The 16,349-nt window shown below is 36.6% G+C and overlaps 1 protein-coding gene across 1 annotated transcript in view; it reads left to right on the forward strand.

The window, feature by feature from the left end:
- The window catches only part of LOC148946126 (sodium-driven chloride bicarbonate exchanger-like), a 68,550-nt gene that overhangs the window by 22,672 nt on the left and 29,529 nt on the right, over positions 1-16,349 (forward strand). The window contains exons 7-10 of the mRNA XM_089098142.1: positions 1,058-1,264; positions 5,302-5,711; positions 9,488-9,824; positions 15,545-15,700. Coding sequence (XP_088954268.1) covers positions 1,058-1,264; positions 5,302-5,711; positions 9,488-9,824; positions 15,545-15,700 — 1,110 coding nt within the window. The remainder of the gene's footprint in view (positions 1-1,057; positions 1,265-5,301; positions 5,712-9,487; positions 9,825-15,544; positions 15,701-16,349) is intronic.

Here is a 16,349-nt window from a genome sequence, read left to right on the forward strand (position 1 = left end):
CTCCTTTCTCTTGGGCTCCAATGGGGTTCAGACGAATCGGACTTAAGTGCGTAAATTTTACTTTTAGCTGAGAGTTCATAGAACAACTCAGTAGATTCCTGGAACTAAAACTGTCACTAAATGACTCCTTTCTCTTGGGCTCCAATGGGGTTCAGACGAATCGAACCTAAGTGCGTAAATTTTGTATTTGGTTAAGAGTTCAGAACAAAACGAGCAAAAATGGCGATGAAGTTGCTCACGCAACTCATATGCTATATACACCGTAGATTTCTGGAACTAAACTGTCACTAAAAGACAATTTTACCCAGGCTGTTACTAAATTGTGGCTCTAGTTCTATTACTTTCTCTACCCCTCTCTCTCTCTTGCTCGCCCTTTCTCTCTCTCTCTTCATATCTTTTACTCGCAAAAGATTTGGAGTCTTTTGCTTTTACCGTCACTGCATATCTTTGATACCTCAGGTACCTTTTAAAGGGCCTAAAAGCAGGATATCACGTCTTTTATCGGATCAGTCTGTGGTTCAGTTTGTAATTTATCTTTTTCAACAAATCTTATGACTCTCAGAATCATCTAGAATCGTTCTAGAATCATCCAATGAGAAGACTTATAGAATTTCTCATTGTGAAATGATTTTACGTTGCCTTTCTTTATTTTAAGTAGGCTAAAGGAAAGCAGGTAGAATTTTGGTGTCGTACAATTTTTTACTACTTAAAAAGGGCATTATACCTTTTAATTTTTTTTCGAATGAGCCTTATCCTAAATTTCTCAAATTATCCAATGAGAAGACTATCGTTAGATATTTTCATTGTGAAGTGACTTTATTTCAAGTTTCAATTTTTAGATTTCAGGCACAAGTCAATTACAAGTCTCGCTCTAAATTATCAAGTTTTGTTTATTTCTTGATGCTGAGCTCCGAAATGAGCTGATTCTCTTCTACGCTTCTAAAATGTAATACGGTCATGATTGTCGGTGGTTGTCTGAGATGAATGTGAAAACGACTGCATGTATAAAAGAATGCTCATTCTTCTTCTGCTTCGGTTTACATCTTTTTTCTTCCAGGGTTCAAGTGAAGCAAATAAAGAAGTAGGCAGGTCATTGGCAACCATGCTAGTAGATGAAGTCTTTCACGAAGTTGTTTATAGAAGCAAAAACAGAGAGAATCTACTAGCTGGCGTTGACGAGTTTATCGATAACGTTACTGCCTTGCCTCCCGGTGAATGGGATCCTGATATTCTATTAGAACCACCAAGCAACGTACCCTCTCAGGTAAATTTATTTTTAAGACAACCTCATAGATTTAAAAATTACAAAATTGTTATATTCCTATTTCCATGATATCAACAAAAAATTCCTATCACCCATAGCCGACATTCAGAGAATGTCGGCAGCTTTGTCCCATGATTCAGTCAATGATTTGACTGACAACACTGGCTAGTTCTAATTAGATATAAATCATTAATGAAAATTGATCATTGAATAGTTTTTCTTAACAGGAGAATAAAAGTGTTTCTTCATATATTCAACATCGCTGTTCTCATATAACTGTTGGAATTGCCATAAAATGTTAGAAATTCTACCTTTTACTGCTGCGTTCATCTGCTGAGTGTGAAAAATTTACACTTAGTAGGCTCTGGTTTTGGACAGCCTAGGAAAGTATTGATTCGTTTCATAGCTTTGATAGAAGATTTAATTCCAATACTCAATATTTGCAGATGTACTGCTTGTTTTAAATGTTTTTCAAATTTTTCAAAAAAATTTCCTATAAGGCCGTGGATAACGTCTGGAATTTTGATATCAGTTAATAAAAAAAACAGTTATTTAAAAAGCAGCTAAAGAATCCAACTGATTATAATATTAAAAATTGCAAAATCTTCAAAAATAAATTAACCGCACCGATACGATTGTCGAATTATAGGTATTATAAAGAGTCTTTCGAAGAAGCTCAAAATTCTCCTCGCAAAACGTGGTCTTTAATTAATTCTATTATAAAAAACAAAGGAATTCTAAGTTTCCTGAAGTTATTAGTTTAGAAAATGTATCGACTACTAACAAATTGGAGAAAGTGGCTGATATTTTGAATACTTATTTCGCTAGTATAGGAGAGAAAATTGTTTCAACAGTAATGAACCAGTTTGATTGACGTAGTAATAAACATTTTTCTTCATACCTTCCATCTCCCCAAAGTGATTCAATTTTTGTTGGACCTATTTTTCGGTATGAAATAAGAAAAATAGTGTGTGATCTAAATCCAGGTAATTCAGCGGGAATTGACGGGTCTAGTTCTATAATTGGTAAAGAAATATTGTCTGCAGTAATTTTGCCATTACAGCATATAATTAATCTTTCATTTAAAACTGGAGTTTTCCCGTCTGCTTTTAAAGAAGCGAGGATAATTCCGCTTCACAAAGGTGACTCTCCTGAAAACCCATCAAATTACCGCCCTATTTCTATTTTGTCAGCATTTTCTAAAATATTTGAGAAGGCAATTTATAAGAGGATCTATAGTGGCGTTTTTTTTTCGTGGTTGGTTCCGTGGTTTAATCGTGTTTTGCCATTTTTGCGTTTTCGACAAAACACGTAAAAGCATGTTTTAACAAAACTTAGTTTTTTTGTGAAACACGAAACATCATGTTGCCTGTTCGACTGTCTGTTTCCTCAAACTTGGAACTTGCTCTTTGTGCGTGTTGCGTGGTCGATTGGTCCCTATCCAGATAGAAAAAAGTTATCTGTAGATGACAAAAGAAAGGATAAGATGGAAGGGAAGAAAATGGACATAGATCCTGCTGAATATGCGTTTTTGAATAGAGGCCAAGGTGAAACATATGTGTACAACAAAACAGGCAAGTAAAAAGCTCAGAATTTTTCCACATGTTTCCACAGTTTTCAATATTTTGCCACTTTTCCTAAAATGCGTTTTTAGACGTTCAACCAGGAACATGTACAGAGAACACGAAAGCGACAAAAACTGCGTTTTTGGGCTAGAACATGAAACTTGGAACATGAACCATGAAACACGGAACTTCGAAAAAAAACGCAGCTTATGACTTTCTTAAATCGTTTAATTTTTTCACAAATTCCCAGTTTGGTTTTAGGTCTGGACACAATACTGAACACGCTATCATTGCTGTCATCCAATATATTCATGAATTCTTAGATAGAGGTGAAATTCCAGAAACAATATATTTGGATTTAAAAAAAGCATTCGATACAATATCCCATTGTATTCTTTTTCGTAAATTGGATAATTGTGGTGTGCGCGGACCGGCCTCTATCTTGATAAGAGAAAGCAACGAATAGATGGAGGTAATTTTCTCTCTTCACCTGTTCCTCAGTCCTCGATGGTTGGGGTGCCTCAGGGCTCTGTCCTAGGTCCTCTGCTTTTTCTAGTTTATATAAATGATTTTCACCGCGCTTTGGCAATCCCATGTCTCAGCACACATTTTGCTGATGATACGGCAGTTTCAATTTCTGAGAGGAATGACGAGGAGTTGGGGGCAAAACTTGATGCTGCATTTTCTAATGTTCTTGAATGGTGTTCTGCAAATTTTATTGCTTTAAATTTATCAAAAACTAATTTCATAATTTACGGCAGGAAGTCAAATATATGCCATCGTATTGCCTAAGTTACTTCTTCAAAGTATCTATTATCAATACCTCGGATGAAAGTGATAAGGTACCTTGAACTTATGATTGATTAAAGCTTATCTTATAAAACACACATTCAAAATATACCCTTAAAGATTTCAAGGTATGTTGGTTTAATGCAGAGGTTGAAGCATTATTTGCCCTACTCTGCTTTAAGAAGCATTTATTTTGCTCTGATTCAGTCTAATATTAATTATTGTTCTCTAGTATATTTATATACATTTAAAAGCCATATTAAACCAATACAGATTTTACAAAATAAAGCAGTAAGAATCCTCAAACTTTTTTATTTCATCGCCTATTTCACTTCCAAATAAGTCTTCTACAGCATCTTTATATACTTATTTAGATCTACTTCCAGTTTCTCAACAATTTACTTTTGGAGCAATTATTTTCAAATTTAATTATGACATTAAGAAATTACCGCCATATTACCTCAATCAAAGTTTGTTCTCCCAATTACAAGATTCATATCGTTATAACACGCGACAAAAAAGGAGTATCTACATTGACAAGTATAGTACTGAGAGATCTAAATTCGCCCCGTTCGTGTCAATAGCCCGGTGCTGGGATGCTCACAAGGATTTTATTGATAAATTTTCTTCTATCAATTTAATAAAAAGGAATCTTAATTTTGATTTAGTTCAGGATTACTTTTAATTAAGCGTCTTTTTAATATGACTAAGTTATTTGTTTGGATTGTTGTTCTAGGTGAATGTGGGCCTCTCGGGTATCTTTTGGTATGAATCTATATTTAATAATATTGATTTTTTATTTTTTTTTATTTATATTTATATTTGGATCCTGGGCTAGCTGCTACTTTCATATTATTGTTGTATTATTGTATCTTTGCCGTCGTAATTATCTTTGTATTGTAGCGTAATTTTTTATTGTATCTTTGTCTAGGCCTAGTTTTTCGAGCTTGTCTCCCCATGGGCCTATGTCAATTATATACATGTATATGTTAATAATAAAATGATTGAACTTGAACTTACTATGCAAATTGCTCTGACAGTTTGCAATCGATAGTTGAATTAGAATGTCTCTAGAATATTTTTCACCTACTACCTTCTGTTCCCTAATATACAGCAAAGATTGAACTTGAAACGATATCTTGAAGTGACTGAAATTCTAATCAATAATCTAAAGTGCAGAGATAGATAGATAGATTAAATAGATTTTATTTCGTACAAATATAATCAAACACAAAAAATTAAATAGAGCCAACAGGGAGCTAAGCTCGAAAGGAAGGCTAACAATTATTATTACAATGAGTTCACAGAGTAGACATAAACTCTAAAAAACTTTTGGTCCTTAGAATAAAAGTATAAAGTAACCATGTGAAGGTCGTCGCTCAAGTTTTGCATGTTGCATAGAATCTTGTGTTTTAGCAAACGAGTGTATTTTATGTAGCTAATATGATGGTTAATAAAGTGACTCCCTAATCTTTGAAATTGCATATCTCAGGCGAAAACATCTGCCAATATAAAGTGTCCAATGTTGTGGACGACTGTTTTCTCCTACCGTCAAATTATTTGGAACTTTTCGAAAAGGTTTTATAAGTCATTCATTTGCCAAGGTGTTCATTAACTAAAAACCAAAATGAAACATTCACTTGTCCTATATTTCTTCTAAATTTGTTTTTTATCCAATTTTAGGAATCTCGAAAAAAGCCAGAGCCCTTGCAACTTGAACACGTTGATCTTGACAAGGAAGAACTAGAATATCTCCAATCTCAAGGATTAGTACGGACTGGCCGTCTCTTTGGGGGTTTGATAAATGACATAAAGCGAAAGGCACCTTTTTACATTTCAGATTTTACAGACGCTTTCCATGTGCAAAGTATTGCTTCAATCACTTTCTTGTATTTTGCTTCTCTAAGTCCTATTATCACTTTTGGTGGTTTATTAGGTGACGCAACTGAGGACAGATTGGCTGCAATTGAGTCTTTGATTGGTGGATGTTTATGTGGGTTGATTTTTAGTCTGTTTTCTGGGCAGCCTCTGAGTTTGCTAAACGCAACAGGACCTGTTTTAGTTTTTGAAACTATTCTCTATAACTTTTGCAAGTAAGTAATCTATGTTTTACAAGCTATAAATTAAAAGGCCCATAATTTACCCAAAAATGTAAGTGCTGCTGCTAGATTTAGGGTCAAATAATTTAACTTATTTACGCCAGAAAACGGTGAACCCTCGTTGCCTACCTATAATCGGTAATAATTGTTTACTTATAATAGTTTCCTGAAAAAGCTAATAATTGGGTATACTTTTTTTCCTCCTTCAAAGTTGCACCTCTTTTGGACTCGTTGCAGTGGCGTAATTTCATTAAAATCCGTGGGATTTTAGAGGGCAAAGTGGGAGTCAAAGTGGGCAAAGTGGTAGTCAATTTTACGAAATCAAGTGAAAGTGACAGTGAAAACTGAAAAGTGAGCCATATTGTAGCAAAAAAAGGTAAATATATACTAAAGAAAACTAAACCGTGTCTTTGGATGCTTGAATTACGCCGCCTTATCTTAGTTTTGACAAGATTTTTGGAAAAACGAATTTTCCACCCGGGGGGGGGGTAAACTGGGGTCTGGGGGACTGAGGTCTGAGTAGGGCAGTTGCTCCTCTGTCCCATAGCCGATTAATCCCCTGGCTTTTTGTACAGATGTATGTCCAATGACACACTTAGAATGCATAGAAAAGTATGTTTCGCAAACAGTTTTGATTGGTGCTTGGTTTCTTCAAACTCTTCTCCCTTTAGTATTTATTCCTTCAAATGTGTTTGTTTTATTCAGGCCACTGTTGAATTGTAGCGTCTTCTTTTTCCAAAGATGAAACACATTTGATACCGCGTCACAAGGCTCTGATCCGTGTCGTCACAACCTAGTTCTAGTTCAGTTGCTACTCGGCAATCGGCATTCATAGGTTTATCCTGATGTATACATCAGAATCGCGCATGCACGAAGCCGGAGTATGAATCTTGTGTGGTTTTAAATGTGTTTCACTTTTTTTTAATGGAGAGCATAGCCTCTGTCGATACTGTATATTCTCTCTACTGTGATTCAAGCGCAGCTTAGCAAATGAACAAAACCTAGAGATAAAATTGGATAAATGGCTAGTGGTGAATCAATTTGCCCTATGCCATGAAATGTGTCACAAAAATAGATGAAACAGTGTATACTAGCTAGGTAGTAGTGTGGTTTTTGAGTATTAAAAGAGCTTTCTCGGTTTAAAATGCCTAAAATTAACCTTGAAAAATGAATTTGAAATTTAATAAAATTATAGACCGTCCCACCTGGTATCAAAAATGACTAGTTCTTCTTTTTTTTCATGTCATCTGCTATTCAGAATATTTCTTGCCATGCACAAGGCCTGGTAATCCTGTTTACTGAAAGGTACTCCATATTTAGTTAAACTAAACAGTGGTAATTTCGTTTACTTATACGAGTCAATCCATAGTTAATTTACTTATGGTCATTGTACATGCTTAAAAATTCTTGTTAAAGGCACCTTTTTGATGCCAGTTCTTGGAGCATGTTGGTGGCTTTGTCTTTAAGCTCCTCTTCCAGAAAAAATGAATTTTAGTGACTTTAATGTTTTGTAATGTAGGCAAGTAAGGTCTCACTTTCCAGGGTTCATGTTATTTAAGGCATAATTTTTTCTTAATTTTTTTTTTTTTTATAGAACTGAAGAAACTAACTTCTGTGTCAAACGGTTGTTACTATATATACTATCATTTGCTCACTTGCGAGCCAAATATGTCCGTCGAGGCAACTAGGCCTTATATTCCAGAAACGTAAAAAGGAAAAAAATATGATTAAATAAATGCCAGTACTATTTAAGTGATTAAATAACTAAAGCTAATACCTCAGCTTAAAAATGGCATGCTTGCAATTTTTTTTTGAAGGTTTCTATCTTGGTTTCTAAAATAGACGAGATGAAAGACGAATCATACATGTCATTAGGGAATTAATACCCACAAATATACAATTTCTCAACGTGTAGAAATTCGAATTCATAAAGCACCATTGATAAGGTCAAACACAGATCATATATCTTTAGAGACAGATTCAGTTCACAGTGAGGTGTCAAAGCTGCTTATACCGGGTGATTTCTTTAAAGTATTAGGCAAAAATACAGGTTTTATCAAATAAAAGTAAAGAGTGACACAAAAACTTCCAATGATAAGAAATTAAGCCGTATTTGGCGGGCTACCCCTTTCTCATCCTCCTCCCTGTTCTTTTTGAAAAAGTGTCATGATGCTCTGCGGAAAGTATTTATAAGTGTGCCTGTGCTTGAACAGTTGTTCGTTAAGGGTTGTGGAAGAAAAGCCAAGGTTTGGCATGAAGAATGGGAATTTAAGCAGGTTGCAGCCCCGCTCGTATGCCGGATATTTCCTGCTCGGTTTAAGTTTTAATGTCGCTATTTACTTTCATTCAAAGAAGACTCTTTCCTTTTTCTAATTTCTTCTTGTTTTTAATACCGTGCTGAGGGTTACCTTACATGTAAGGAAAGCTACATCTCTCTCAACCCCAACTCTTTAAATCAAAATTGAACTCCGGTAGCAATGCTTCGGGGAAAAGAACTCATTTAGTGTATTTGCCTTTCGAGATAAAGTGTAACTGTCCATAAGGAAAACTCGTTTCGTATATTCAATTTAGTTTAATGAATCTTTAAAATATATGTCTATATTAACCATTTATTTTGTATTGATTGCGTATATCTTTAGGAGTGAATATGCTACCGCGCACCATTACTACCTCTGATGCTGGAAAGCTCAGTATGTGTTTTTTTTTTATCATTATAAGTTGATTGGTAATCTCAGAGTTTTCAATCAATGGCTTTTTCTCCCTCTCTGGGGCAATATTGTTGTTTTGTGTCACATAATGGCAGAAAACTCTACTTTGCTGTGGTGCAATTTTTTTGCTACTTGAAAAGGGCACTATAATTCTTAACTTCCGTTTGAATGAGCATTTTCCCAATTTTCTAGAACCTTTGGTTCAGAACCGTCATCCCTTGAAAAAAATCAAATAAACACGGCTCGACGATCGTGCTTCTCGGAAAAATGCAAACTTCCGCATTTACTTAGATAGAGGCTTCAAATTTCTAAAATACACTGAATCTTATATACTCTTTTGCATGGCATTTGATCCTGTAATTTTCGTCAAGACCATTTTTACTTTTCGGGGCGTTCTGTGCCTTTTCCAAAAAATAAGGCAAAGTTTTCTTAGACTCGCAATGTTTGTTGGATAACCTTAATTTTAATAAATTACACTTATTTAGTATCACTATGGAAATTCAATTCTTTTGATTCTTTGAAAAGTTGCTCCTTACTTGCAGTTCATTACCGCGAACTGTTTAATGTTAGTTAAATAAAATACGATAACCTTGTTTTGGTTTATTCTGGACTCTAAATCTAGTCGGTCAAATTTTGTAGTCTTATTGAATTTTCACCAAATCTGGACTTGAATGTCAACCCCAGCAGCCAATTTTGTTTGAATTTCCTGGTTTCTAGAAAACTCCTTAAAAATTACGACTTCCTATCCTTTTCTCCTGCGAAAACGTAGTATCAGCTGGCCGTATGTTCTACATATGGTAAACCACAGTTGCATATATGTAGTTCTGTTTTGGAAGGGCTCAAGTTGAGCTGGGAGGGGGGGGGGTAAGCCAAATTTGCACACGCAAAACATATGGAGATTCAATCGGTCCAAGTTTAAAAAGGTCGTGGACAACTTCGAAATATGTTTTTTTTTTTTCAATGTTAGGTTGTCAAATTCGTCCCGTAACCTTTGTATTGTCGCTTCTGAAAATTAATCAAATATTAAATATTTTAAGTGATTAATCAATCACTTTATTTCAGAGTAAACGATTTCTATTATCTTACCGTACGATTCTGGGTTGGTGCCTGGATGGGATTGATTATGCTCATTCTTTGTGCTTTGGACATATCAGCGTGGGTCTGCTTCATTACCAGATTTACGGAAGAAAATTTTGCGCTTCTCATTGCCTCTGTATATGTCTACAAAGCTGTTGAGAACATTATCAAAATTTACCATAAGTACCCTATGAGCCCTCCTGATATGATGAATATAACTGGGGATTGTTTCTGCACACCTTCTGGAGGTAACTTCACTGGTGGAAATTTCACCGGGAGAGCTCTTAATTGGACTGGAATGGCTGCAAATGAATGCAGCATGGTCAGTTTTTTCTTTCTTTCTTATATTTTCTTACTACTATGTTTTCCTTTTGTATGTAGATACTGTGCTATTATTTCTAAATGGTAAAAACAACGGTGTACCCCCCTGTTAATCTTACGGGAAATCTAGCTAATGGAAAGGTTCACATGACTATTAACACCGCGAGCAGGGACATAACTCCGGCATTTTTATTGGTGGGGGGCAAGAGGGGTCTAAGTCCAGGGACTTAAGGAGACCGGACTATATACTATTTTTTTATCCAAATTATTGGGACAACTGCACCCTTCTCCGCTCCTCCCCCAAACGACGCCACTGGCCGTGAGACGGATAGCCAAATATTTTCCCAGGCAGGGAAGGGATTAAAGAAAGTCGAAATTTATTTCCTGCTGTCAGAGGATTTTTACTTCTTTCTGGCACAACTTTCACTTTCTGAAACTTAAGAAGGTCTTAGTCTACTTAGCCCTGTATCACACGGTCTATATACACATAAAAGATAGAGTTAGGGATTACTGCTTAAAACGGGGTCCCCCCATGAAATGTGGATAAATTGGGCTAAAAATGGACAAACATCTTTGTGTTGTAGCAAGAGGATGGTTGGTGGCGGGGAGGGAGGTCAGAACTTCCCAGATACATTCTTGAAAATTAGATATAAATGTTTAATTTTTAACATACGCATGGCTTAGTATAACTTTGTCTATAAGCATATTTTTATAAGTGACACCCCTTGCCCCCGCTTCAAAGCGAGCTTAACCAAAGTTACTGGGCAGATTTCTGTCAAAATATATGTTTTTGAACTGCTTAAATTTCAGTTTAGATGCGTTTGGGTGGAGTTTCCAAAAAAGTAAAATTAAGGAGAATTTAACTATTTCAAACTATATAGATAAGTGGATGAATATAACGTAGAATTCAGACAAAACGGCAAGCATAAATCTATTTTAAGGGGAAATCCCTGACAATTAGTAACTGTTGTGTAAAAAGGAAATTGGTAATCAAGTAATCGATAATTAGAGAATTGCATGGTTGTAAGATTTTAGGGCTGGGTGTCCCTTAAGTATTCTATTCTCCATTCATTTGTGATTGACTTGACAGAAAGCAAAACTTTGCCTGAATGATAATAAAGCTATACGGTCATTTCTTTAGCTCTATTTTTCGGTAATAGTTTGAAAGATTACCATCTTGACCTTCTGGCTGTGTCGGAAGTCCGATGGCTAGGATCTGGATAAAATAAACTGGATGGAGATGTGACCATTATATACAGTGGATCACAGCAAAAGCGTGAATACGGAGTAGCACTAATGATGACAAAACAGACTTCCCAAGCTCTACTACATTGGACACCAGTGTCACCTAGAATCCTGAAAGCCCGCTTCATCGGCGCGCATGTGAAACTGTCAGTAATAGTATGCTACGCACCCACCAATGATGCCACCGACGAAGCAAAAGACGAATTTTACAGAGCTCTCCACTCCGTGGCACACGACATACCACGGCATGACATGGCATGTTTTCTAGGAGACTTTAACGTGAAAGTAGGGAACGACCGATCGTTTTCCCCAGAGGTTCTCGGTGAGCATCGCCTGGGCCAGCGAAACAAAAACGGAGAACTACTCATTGACTTCACGCTCCTTAACGACCTAGTAATCGGAGGTACCCTATTTTCTCATCGGGATGTACACAAATATTCTTGGATATCTCCCGATGGCCATACCCGAAAACAGATTGACCATTGTCTTTGGAGCAGGAAGTGGAGATCAAGCCTATTTGATATAATGGGATATAGAGGAGCTGACGTTGGCTCAGATCATAATCTGATGGCAGCAAAAATCTACCTCAAATTGAAAAGAAATAGAAAAGCAAATAAGGCTCCCTTAAACCCAGTCTTTGACTCGGAGAAACTGAGGTTGAGAATTCAACCAATCTTTTAAACTAGAGATGCGGAATAGAGTTGAAGCCTTGTCTTTACTAGATGATGCTGATAGCAATCAATACTGGGAAAAAATAAAGTTGTGTTTTCACAATGCCACAAAAGCCACCATTGGGTATTACAAGAGCCCAAAAGACCAGTGGCTATCTGACCAAACTTGGGAACTCATTGAGACAAGAAAAAAAGTGAAAGCATTACTTATCCAAACACAAACCCCCGACCAACAGATCCTCAGAAACGATGAATACAGAGCCGAGGATAAAGAGGTAAAGAAGAGGGCCAGAAAAGACAGGAGAAACTTACATGAGCGAAAAGCAGCGCAGGCAGAAGAGGCGGCGGAGAGAGGTGATTCAAGAACTGTCTATAAAGTCACTAATGAGATTATTGTAAAGAAATCCTCTATTCAACATAGACCAGTAACAGACCCCGCGGGCATCCTGAAAACAGCAGTTTGACGTAAACGAAGTTTGGGCCAGTCACTTCGAGAAGCTGTTAAATAGACCTCCACCAGAGGATCCCCCAGAGATCCCAGCAACAACACTGTTTTCCTTAGATATCAGCACGGATCCGCCGTCATCCACTGAAATTATAGCAGCAGCAAAGAAGCTAAAAAATGGGAAGTCGCCTGGCGAAGACAGGATATCGGCGGACAGGATCAACGCAACTGTTATGACATGCATCAAGTTCTGGACAGCGCTGTTCGCAGTAATCTGGAAGACCGCCAAAGTACCTTCGGATTGGAAACGCAGCACGCTTGTGAGGATCTTTAAGAAAGGCGATACGTCCTTCCCAGGCAACTGGCGAGGAATATGCATGCTTTCCATACCTAGCAAATTGCTGACGCACATTTTACTGCAGAGAATCAGCTCGCAGCTCGACGGACACCTTCGCGACGAGTAACATGGATTCAGACCGAACCGTTCATGTGCAGACTTGATATTCACCCTACGGCTACTGACGGAAGAAAGCAGAGAATGGCGCTCCAAAATCTATATGATATTCATCGATTTTGAGAAGGCATTTGACTCAGTAGACCACCAAAGTCTGTGGAAGATCCTACTGCATTACGGAATCCCTGAAAAGATAGTTTCACTGATTGTTGCGTTTTATGAAGGTAGCGAGTGTTGTGTAAAGACACCAGATGGCCAAACTCGTTTCTTCTACTTTCGGTCAGGATTTAAGCATGGTTGCGTCTTGTCACCACTACTTTTCGTAATTGTCATTGATTACATACTGCGAAGTACAAGCACAGACGGAATCTAGCTAAATCCAAAAACACGCCTCAGTGATGTAGACTTCGCTGACGACATTGCCGTCCTAGAATCATGCAAGCAAAGACTCCAAGAACTCCTTGACAAAGTGAGGGAGAGAGGCGGCCATTTCGGCCTAAAAATAAATAATGAGAAAACAAAATGCATGGCTACCACAGATTCACCCCTGAGCATCACTTGCGGAGACCAACACATAGAGCAAGTTGTTCATTTCAAATACTTGGGAAGCATAATAGAAAGTACCGGATCGACCACAAAAGAAGTGCTCACAAGAATCGGCCAAGCCAATGGGGCCTTCAATAGATTAAGGAAAGTGTGGCGGTCCCAAAGCTTCTCTATACGGCTAAAGCTACGACTCTTCAATAGCAATGTTATGCCAGTGCTGCTTTACGCTGCCGAAACCTGGCACCTGAACCAAGAACAAGAGCTAAGAATACTTGCTTTCGAAAACACATGTCTCAGAAGAATTCTCAACATCCATTGGCAGCAGAGAATAACAAACCAATCCATCCGTGACAAGACTGACCAGCCTCTTGTGACACATATTATAAGAGTCCGCCGATGGAGATACCTTGGCCATGTACTACGTATGGACAATCTCCGACTACCAAATGCAGCGCTCCATTGGCAGCCATCGGGTCCACGCCGCAGGGGCAGACCCAGAAACACCCTGCGTCGAACGTACCAGACAGATCTCCGTAACCTGCACACATCAATCCAGCCTCAGTTGGAGGACATACTTGCAGCAGCAAACCGGCGGGAAGATTGGCGGCTCCTTCTTGATGCCCTGGGTGCCTCTGGAGGCACAGGTGGATCTAAGGTCTAAGGTCTAAGGATAACACCTCTGACATAGGAACTAGACACCACCATCTATTAAACTCCTTTTTCACACAAGAGATATCTTACTGGTATAACAGTCTAGAAGCCATATCAACTCTTACAAATTTAGAGAACATCTCCAAAGACACAGAACGCCCTCATGTTTAATTTGTCCCAATCGGTAGGCTATATAGTTATTGATCCCAAATCGGAAAGTTGTGATTTTTCGAAAACGTTCTAGGGATCATATTTTCAGGTTAGGCGCATTAAATTTATAGGAGGCAGGAGAGAAGATGCTTTGTGATTGAAACAAAAAGTTTTATAACTTCATATACTATATAATAAAACGAAAAACCATTATTCAGTAGCACACTCTCATTTCAAAAAAAAAATTCTTATAATATCTAGTAAAAGCTATTTTGACCTATAACTCAAGAAATTTATGCATGCTCTCAGTTTAAATTACGAAAATATAAGATATGTGAGAAAACGCAAGATTTGAAAATATTAGTCGGTGATGAAAACGACACGACTGCCCTTTCTGCTAACCTAGTATAAGTCTACTAGGCGGCCAATTTTGATTTTAAGTCAAGAAGTACCTAAATGTGTTAAAACTTTGAAAGTATTACATTTGGAATGTGGTATGCAATGTTCTTTTCATTATTGCTCACATAAAAAAACATATTACCAGAAAATATTCATATACAAACTATGATTACAAAAACCATGACGTTTTTATGCAAAATAGCCTACATTGAAATATGTCCGGGTAAGAATGCATTTTTCAGTTTTATTGCCCTAATTTAGGGCAATGAAACTGTCTCTGTAATTAATTGCAAAACTGCAATTAATGCCTCTTTCGGTTTATTATTTTCTTCATTGCCAATTTGCTGATAAATTTGCTGTTTTTTTGTGTGAAATGGAAGAAAAAGTTTAGAACATTTAACTACATATTGATGGACTGGAATAAAAATAGTATCTGCAAAGCCTTTCGATGAAATCTCTACAAAATGGCAAAAAATTGCCTGTGTGACACACCTGCTGGAGATAGAATTGCATTTTGTTTTTGATGTGATTGGGGTTGTATGTCAATTGCCTAGTAAACGAACCAATATGTGAGTAGTTCACAAGGAAAGATAATCTAAACTTTGATCTATGGTGTAAACTGATCAAAATTAGAAAGCATATTATAAATCTGTAAATTGGTTGTCACAAAAAGTATAACATTTCTTAAGAATCATTCCCTTAAGAAATTGCAAGCCTAAATCATTACCAAAAGCACTGGGAATAATATGAAATATCGAAATATATAATAATGTGAAATATTTTTCATTAAGATAGCGAATTATTTATATATATTTAGTTTTATTTAAAGGCCTCTATTATGTTCCTACTTAATATTACTGTAAGCTCATTAACCTAGGTAATGCGTTAAACTTTTTTGGAGAAATAATTGTTTCATTTTGCTGAAATTTCCTTTAAGAAGACAATTTTGCTTGTTTTGGTCCTGCACATTTTCATTGTTATTATCAGTGAATTAGTAATAATTTTTATGTTAAAGCCCAAGAGTACTAAAATAAGAATTTATGAAAGGGATGCTTATTCATGACGTAATCTATAGTATAAACAGATGGAGATCAAAATATTTGAGATTTTTAGATATCTGGACTAATCCCGAAATATTATTTTCCTTTACTTTTTTGCAGCTTTACAATGGTACCGTTGAAGGCACAGGCTGTTTGGAGGAGCAGGCACCGTATGAGCCTAATGTCTTCCTTATGTCGGTTTTGCTTGCCAGCTTCACATTTTGGCTTTGTGTTAAGCTCAAGCACTTCAAACACGAACTTTATTTCTCATACAAGGTAGGTCACACTACTTAAACTTTTTGATGGAGATAATTTTCACTGTATCCACTCCATACCCACCCCACCTTCCTTCTTGATACCCTTCCTACTTTATTAAGGGCTTCAGCGAGCCATATTATTACTAATGGTTTAATTCTGGGTGATGCAATAATGCTTTAGTTCTGTTATCCTATTTCAAAATTTAAGGTCTATTTGGAACATTGTTTAAGCCTTAAGTGGCTTTATATTTATTGAGGTTGTGGCTGAATAAATATCTGTATGGCAATTAAGTATAAATATCTTTATGGCAATTAAGTTACTCTTAAAATAGATAAAAACCAGATAACACTAACATTTGGCATGAAGAGAAAATTATTTTTGGGAGATGTGTCTTCAAAAACAGAATAATTGGCTTCAAGTTTGCCATGCTCAGCTTGAAAAAAAAAAAAAATATGGAAAGCATCCAAGCTATAAGAAATTGATATGTAGAATCTTGTCCTCATGTTTTGACTATTGCTCTAATAGTATAAAGATAAGAGGCAAAACAATTTAGAAAAGACTGGAGGTTTATTGTGAGTTTTATTCTATAAAATCATACTTTTCTACAACATAATATCAGAAAAGTTTTCATTGATAAATGTTTAATCTTTATACTGGTCCACTCCTA

Source organism: Artemia sp. Qi Xiang Cuo, chromosome 12 (assembly GCF_049724085.1).
Source record: "Artemia sp. Qi Xiang Cuo chromosome 12, ASM4972408v1, whole genome shotgun sequence".
NCBI lineage: Eukaryota > Metazoa > Arthropoda > Branchiopoda > Anostraca > Artemiidae > Artemia > Artemia sp. Qi Xiang Cuo.